The 8099-nt window shown below is 45.3% G+C and overlaps 1 protein-coding gene across 2 annotated transcripts in view; it reads left to right on the forward strand.

Moving 5' to 3' along the window:
• Positions 1 to 7795, forward strand: part of ext1c (exostoses (multiple) 1c) — a 41466-nt gene extending 33671 nt beyond the window's left edge. Inside the window, exons 4-12 of one of the 2 annotated variants that reach the window (XM_008423042.3) lie at positions 490 to 597; positions 1877 to 1996; positions 2083 to 2215; positions 3813 to 3931; positions 4387 to 4482; positions 4549 to 4635; positions 4720 to 4880; positions 5949 to 6120; positions 7352 to 7795. In XM_008423042.3, the coding sequence (XP_008421264.1) occupies positions 490 to 597; positions 1877 to 1996; positions 2083 to 2215; positions 3813 to 3931; positions 4387 to 4482; positions 4549 to 4635; positions 4720 to 4880; positions 5949 to 6120; positions 7352 to 7537 (1182 nt within the window). In that variant the 3' untranslated portion in view covers positions 7538 to 7795. Of the gene's footprint in view, positions 1 to 489; positions 598 to 1876; positions 1997 to 2082; positions 2216 to 3812; positions 3932 to 4386; positions 4636 to 4719; positions 4881 to 5948; positions 6121 to 7351 lie in introns of both variants that reach the window. The other variant, XM_008423041.3, reaches the window with a different exon arrangement.
• Positions 7796 to 8099: the final 304 nt, after the last annotated feature.

An 8099-nucleotide genomic window follows, 5' to 3' on the forward strand; every position in this document is an offset into this window, starting at 1 on the left:
GCGTGTGTCTGTGTGTGCCTGTGTGTGTGTGTGTCTGTGTGTGTGTGTGTGTCTGTGTGTGTGTGTGTGTGTGTGTGTGTGTGTGTGTGTCTGTGTGTGTGTGTGTGCCTGTGTGTGTGCCTGTGTGTGTGTGTGCGTGTGTGTGTGTGTGTGTGTGTGTCTGTGTGTGCCTGTGTGTGTGTGTGTCTGTGTGTGTGTGTGTGTGTGCCTGTGTGTGTGTGTGCCTGTGTGTGTGTGTGTGTGTCTGTGTGTGTGTGTTGTGTTTGTGTGTGTGTGTGCCTGTGTGTGTGTCTGTGTGTGTGCCTGTGTGTGTGCCTGTGTGTGTGTCTGTGTGTGTGTGTGTGTGTGTGTGCCTGTGTGTGTGTCTGTGTGCGTGTGTGTGTGTGTGTGTGTGTGTGTGTGTGTGTGTGTGTCTGTGTCTGTGCCTGTGTCTGTGTGTCTGTGTGCGTGTGTGTGTGTGTGTGTGTGTGTGCCTGTGTGTGTGTCCAGGCGGCCTGCATCCCTGTCCTGCTCAGTAACGGCTGGGAGCTTCCCTTCTCTGACGTCATCCAGTGGAACCAGGCCGTCATCGAGGGAGACGAGCGGCTGCTGCTGCAGGTAACACACACACCTACACACACCTACACACACGCGTCCGCAGGGTGGGAGCCGAGGGTTGCTGGTTCAATCCCAGTTGACTCAGATTAAACGTCCACTGGAACAGACCTGACCTGTTTCTGGGACTAAATCAATAACTGATCACTAAAAATCACGCCGCGCCATCAGCCTCCTACCACTTCCTGTCTTCTTCTTTTCTGCCAGTAGTAACATCCTGTTGTTCATCATGTGACTCGTTAAGTTTCCATGCAGTTTTACAAAATAAACCAATTTCAAAACAGCCGACAAAACCAGCGTAAAAATGTACGTTTATTTATTTATTTATTTATTTATTTATTTATTTATTTATTTATTTATCTGTAATCAAATTTGGCTTGTTGACATTAAGCACATTTATTTCTGTAATTCCGATTTGTGCAGTTTTATGGTGAAAAGCATCACAGCCGGTTTGTTTCCCATCAGAAATATCAGCAAGCATCAAGTCTCCTGTAATATCGTTGAAAAGCCGCCATTTTGAAACGCAGTGCAAACCTTTGTCACCTGCTACGAAGTAGCACGTTAGCGCTACCTGCCCCTTTAGCCTGTTTTCCCTGTCTAAGCTGATTATTATTTTAAATACATTTTTGGTTACATACGTCATAATCCATTTTAATTACTGTTGTTTTGTTTTATTTAAAAAGTTTTCTGGCTCCAGAGTTAAATATTCTTTAGAAACTAAAGTTTTATTGATCTTTGAGATGATTTGGTAAAAATGGTCTGAAAATGACGTCATCATTAGTCGCAATAATTTCTGGGACGGTTGGTGGTTCAGCAGAATGTGCTGACCGGGCGGTTTTAACGAGGCCTTCAGTGAATAAACGCTGATCATTCAGGTAAAGACAACAGTCTGTTAGCATCTTCAGGCTAATTTTTACGCTCGTTTAGTCAAAATATAAAAATATTAAAAAATGGCTTTAAAAGTCTCTTTTTCTAAGTCACAAAAGAGTCGAAACGTTTTCTTCAGAACCAGAACCAGAGTTTAGTCCTGAGTTAAAGTCCCTGTGAGCCTCGGAGCGGACAGGAAATCAATGTGTTCCTCTAATGAAGCTCAATTATCCAAACAGAACCGGCGCCGAGTCCGAGGTTTCACCGGACAGAGAACTAATTATCTTCCTGAAGGCAGAATCCATCTAAATTAGCCTCCAGGTTCTGGTTCTGGTGTCGGAGCTCCTGTCCACCCTGAACATGTCTGAAACAGAGAGTCTTCCTCTTCCTCTTCCTCTTCCTCTTCCTCCTGCAGGTGCCGTCCACCGTGCGCGCCGTACCGAACCAGCGAGTCCTGCAGCTGCGCCAGCGGACCCAGATGTTGTGGGACGCCTACTTTTCCTCTGTGGACAAGATCGTCCTGACCACCCTGGAGGTGAGTCCAGAGTCATCCGGGCCGGTTCTGCTGGGTGTGATGTAGGGCTTCCTGCTGGGATAAAACTACTTCCTGTTTCTGCTCAGATCATCAAGGACCGGGTCTTCTCCCACGTCTCCAGGAACCGATACATGTGGAACTCCCTGCCGGGCGGCCTGCTGGTTCTGCCGGAGTTCTCCACTCACCTGGCCCACTTCCCCTTCTACTACCTGGGACTGGGTACGCACACACCTGGGACCCGGGAACTGGGAACCGGGACCTGGAAACTGGGACCTGTGACCCGGGACCTGGGAACCGGGAACGTGGGAACCGGGACCTGGGAACCGGTAACCAGGACTTGGGAACCGGGACCTGGGAACCGGGACCTGGGAACCGGGACCTGGGAACCGGGACGGGACCTGGGAACTGGGACCTGGGAACCGAGACCAGGAAACTGGGACCTGTGACCCGGGAACTGGGACCCGGGAACCAGGACCCGGGACCTGGGAACTGGAACCTGGGAACCGGGACCTGGGAACCGAGAACTGGAAACCGGTACCTGGGAACCGGGACCTGGGAACCGAGACCAGGAAACTGGGACCTGTGACCCGGGAACTGGGACCCGGGAACCAGGACCCGGGACCTGGGAACTGGAACCTGGGAACCGGGACCTGGGAACCGAGAACTGGAAACCGGTACCTGGGAACCGGGACCTGGGAACCGTGACCTGGAAACCGGGCTGGGACCTGGGAACCGGGACCTGGGAACCGGACCGGGACCTGGGAACCGGGACCTGGGACCCGGGACCTGGAAACTGGGACCTGGAAACTGGGACCCGGGACCTGGAGACTGGGACCTGGGAACCGGGACCTGGGACCTGGGAACCGGGACCTGGGAACCAGAACCCGGGAACCGGGACCCGGGACCTTTAAAACCGGGCCTGGATCCTCCTCAACCCACGGCCATCTTTCAGTTTCACTTGCTAAAACCAAGTTATTTTTGGATTGAAGGTGAATGTTGGTTCTGCTTTTGGGAGGAGAACCCGAACGGTTTGGTTTGCCGCGTCTGCAGGTTTCAGCAACTCAAACTTAAGACTTTTATGAAAGGAATTTAAGACTGAAGAAATGTGCAAAGTTCATCCAACCCATAAAATTACATTTACCCAAGATAGACGTAAACAAGCTAACTAGCTAGCTAGCATGGGTATTAGCAGTGAGTCACAGAATGAAATGAAGATTTCTGCATGACTCAAACTTTTACCTGACAGAAAAATCCAATGAGAAAAAAAATACATAACTGTCTGAGATTAAATATCGTTAAATATAATATCATTAAATATAATTAAATATCATTAAATATTATTAAATATCATTAAATATCGTTAAATACTATTAAATATCGTTAAATATTATTAAATATTATTAAATATCGTTAAATATCATTAAATATAATTAAATATTGTTAAATATCGTTAAATAATATTAAATATTAAATATTGTTAAATGTTATTAAATATCATTAATATTGTTAAATATCATTAAATATTATTAAATATTGTTAAATATCATTAAATATTATTAAATAGTTAAATATCATTAAATATGATTAAATATCATTAAGTATTCTATAAATTTGATCCAGCTCCATTTAAAACCAACTTATTTTTTAAAATAGATTTAAGACATTTTAAGGCCTTAATTGTAGATAAGTGAATAAAAGACTTTTGAGGCGCTTTTAGCTGTGGTTCTGACCCAGACCCAGCCCGTTGTTGGCTCATTAGTTGGTTCTGATTGGTTCGGACCCTCTGATCTGTCCTCTCTGTTCCGGACCGCACCAGGGGTCAGTCCTGGCCACGAGTTCACCGCCGTCATCCACGCCGTGTCGCCGCTCGTCTCCCAGTCTCAGCCAATCATGAAGCTGCTCCAGGTGGTGTCCAGGTCCAAGTACTGCTCACAGGTAAGGAAACGGACCCGGCTAAAGAACCCAGACGCCGGGCACCGTGGGCCGTCGTTTGTAGCAATCAAAATGAAACGAGACATTTTAGCATGAGATAAAAAATGGGAGTTTAATTTTTCAAAGTTTTCTCCCAATTTCAAACTAAATGTTTCGTTTATACTCCAAATGTTTGGCTCATGAATTAATGTGGTGAAAATAACTGCAGAATGAGCCTCAGGATAAATATAATAATATAATATAAATATAATAATAACCGAACGACGGCTGTCAGTTTTTCACTGTGTAACGTTTCGGACGGCGCCCCCTGTGGGTCGCCCTGAGAAGACCTCCGTTCATCCTCTGATGATCGGATCCAGTTGGTCAGAATCGGTTCTGGAACTGGTTCCTCCTGCAGAGTGAATCCTGAACCAGCCGGGTTCTAGAGGTTCTGGTGCTGACCCGGTCTCTGCTTCCAGATCATCATCCTGTGGAACAGCGAGAAGCCGCCGCCCAGCCGCAGCAAATGGCCGCCCATGCCCGTCCCCCTCGTCGTCACGGACAGCAGGAGGAAGGTGAGAGCCGTGATGTCACTTCCTGTTTGTTCCACAGCCGCGTCTCACCAGCTCTTCTCCTGTCAGACCACCAGCCGCTTCCTGCCTCACGTCGCCATAGAAACGGAGGCGGTGCTGAGCCTGGACGAGGACACAGTGCTGCTGACCAGCGAGGTGTGAGGAGCTGGACACACACACACACACACACACACACACACACACACACACGCTCCCATCCTGACGGCCTCCTCTCTGCAGGTGAACTTCGCCTTCCTGGTGTGGCGCAGCTTCCCGGACCGGATCGTCGGCTATCCGCCCCGGAGCCACTTCTGGGACCCGCTGAAACACGCCTGGGGCTACACGTCCAAATGGACCAACGAGTACTCCATCGTCCTGACCGGCGCCGCCTTCTACCACAGGTCCACTTCATCAGTCGGTCTGCGTCCGATTGGAACCGGAACCAGTCTGGATCCGATCTCAGGGACAGAAATAAATCGATTTCTCGTCCTGAATCGATTCAAGTTGTTGGTCTTTGCTTTGCATTTTGCTGCTAAGCTAAGCTAAGCTAAGCTAAGCTAATACTGAACACAGTATGTACGGAACGCAGAACTTTATGGATGAATCTAGTTTTGGCTAAATATAAACACAGTGAACCTGTGGAATAGTTTTAGATAAATGTTTGATTTGCTTAATCTTTTCCTCTTTTTTCTGGCTTTAAAGTAATTTCTGATTCAAGTCTTGACCCTTAAAATCTCTATTTCTGATGGACATGAACATCAGAATTATTTCAAAAGATTTAAGTCTGATTATATAAATATTCAACACATCGTGTTTTATTTAATGCTGGGACTTCACTGTGTTAATTTTTATTTACTAATTACAATTTTAATGCAATTCATCACTTTTTTTCCCATGCAAAATTTCTCTCTGGACCCTTTATACCGATGGTACCGATGGTGCTGATGGTACCGATGGTGCTGATGGTACCGATGGTGCTGATGGTACCGATGGTGCGTTTCTGGTTCCAGTTAAATATTCTTTATTGACCTGCTAACAGCAGCGTCTCTGGTTAATTTCTGGTTCTAAATTATCTGATTGGATGCTGGAAAAGGCTGTTGTTGGGTTCAAGTAAGCTAAAAGGAGTTAGCTTATCAGTGAAGCAATGGTAGCCTAGCATAGCATCTCAATGCTAAACATGTAGCAGCTAAGCTAGCGTCCACATTTCTGGAGAAGATCCATGAATAGCTCTTTAAATTTTCTCCAATCTGAGGGTTGAACCGGGAAAACATTATAAATACTTTCATTTTTTATCTGATGTGTCTATTTATTCGATTATTTGGTTGCAAAAATGTTGTTTGAATTGAAATGTTGCTTATTTTGATGATTAAAATATTAATTCCAGACTCTGTTGTTAGCTCCATGAAACATTTTAATCCCGCCTCCAGTTTTTATTTACGCTCTGACTTCCTGTGGGCGTGTCCCTGCAGGTACTACAACTTCCTGTTCTCCCACTACCTGCCCCAGTCCCTGCGGACGCTGGTGGACCGGACGTCCAACTGCGAGGACATCCTCATGAACTTCCTGGTGTCGGCGGCAACTCACCTGCCGCCTGTTAAAGTGGCTCAGAGGAAGCAGTACAAGGAAGTCCCGCCTCCTCAGGTACGTCCTCCTGATCGTGGACAGCATAGACATAACATAAGGATAGACCCTCATGGCCGCTCTCGCCTATTGTTGCTGATGAGATTTAGGGCGGCCATCTTGGAGCGGGCGGCCATCTTGGAGCGGTCCACCGCTCCACTCAGCGTTATGTGTTTAGCAGCACAATGACGTATCAGCGCATTTAATCGATCATAACACGCTTTTTTGTTACTGGAAACCATATTCAATCATCTATCAAAGCTACATTTATAAACAATTGTATTATTTAAGTATGTTTTTAATACATAGTTCAGCATATTTAAATATGCTTAGTGGCTATAACAATAGAATAGGAATGGAATATTCTGATATTGATGAATGATGAGCAGATTAAGTATACAGCCGTTCATAATTTAATAAATTATTTAGTAATATCAATACATATTTATATAACTATACAAATGCAAATAAAAAATGATTAATACTGAATAATATAAATTGGATACATGTTTATATATATACATATATGTTTTCCAGCAGCGATTCAGAGATTCAGCAGCTGAGATTGAGTCTAAACTCCGATGTGATTCATCCTGCAGTGAATCCGTCTCTCTTTATAGATTCTCCCTCTTCTTCCTCACATCGTGTCTTTAGGAAACCTTCAAAATAAAAACGGAAGATTTGGGATGTATCTTACTAGTGAAAGAATTACATATAAATAATAGTCTTTACCACCTGTGTAAACTTTGCTGGTGAATGTTATAACACATAATATAAGTTTTATAATATGTTACATTGTTTCATTTCTAATATAGGCTCTTGTGTCAGATAATCTAAGTCAAAGTTAGAGAATAATAAATTTTTTTAGATTTACAGAATCTCAGTTATCCTTCATAGCGGCTGAAACCGTATTACACCAAACACTGTAGCTAATATTAGCTGGTATCTCACCGGTGGACATAAATACAGTAAAGTAATATTCTAATCACAATATATACACAATAATATGTCCATCTTACTTGTGAAATGTTGTCTGTGGAGCCTCACATCAATAGTCCATCGATCAGAACAACAATATCCCTCAGTGCTGAGGCATCTTCTGCTGTTTTGATTGAACAAAGTAGGAGGGACGACCTCTCCAAGATGGCCGCCGTATTTCCTGCTCAGGAGCAGCCAATGCGGGGTCTACTCTTATATTATGTCTATGGTGGATAGGTTGTCTGAATGTCTCTGATGCGTCCCGTCCCCCCAGGGCACGAAGAGCGCCCCCTGGACCAACCCGGAGCACTTCACCCAGAGGCAGGAGTGCGTCAACACGTTCGCCAGCTGGTTCGGCTACATGCCGCTGGTCCACTCCCAGCTCCGCCTGGACCCCGTCCTCTTCAAGGACCAGGTGTCCGTCCTCCGGAAGAAGTACAAGGACCTGGAGCGGGCGTAGTCGCCGGACCGGACCGACCTGATGAGCACAGGTCATCCACACGGACCGGACCGGTCCTGGCGGTTTTGGACGGATAGAGGAGTCCGTGTGGACTGTGAAAACTTTCTCTGATGGACGGTGACAGAACGCCGGAGGGACCGGTACCGGTTCTGCTCAGCCCACAGCAGAACTTTGCAGGAACCGTTGATAATAATGAACTGATTATTTCACAGGGAAATGTTGTCAAACAATAAAATGATTTCTATCAGAACCAGTAAAGCGGTTCTAAATGCAGGTCCGGTTTTGTGATCCGGGTTTCTGTTCCAAACAGAACAGGAAGTGTTCAGGTTCTGGTTCTGACCAGAGTCCGATAAGAAACCTCTGAAGATGAACGGGATAAAAATGTTTTTATTTCCACATAATCTGATTGGAGCAAAACAAGCAAACAGGTGGAATAATGGACCTGAAGTTCAAAGGTCATTCAGAACCTCAGAGAGAAAAACCCTCATTTATTCAGAGCCAACATTAAAATCCATTTTATTAATAAATCAAATATTTAATTTGAAGCTAAATATTTGGCTAC

This window comes from Poecilia reticulata, chromosome 11 (genome assembly GCF_904066995.2).
Source record: "Poecilia reticulata chromosome 11, P_reticulata-male-v2, whole genome shotgun sequence".
NCBI lineage: Eukaryota > Metazoa > Chordata > Actinopteri > Cyprinodontiformes > Poeciliidae > Poecilia > Poecilia reticulata.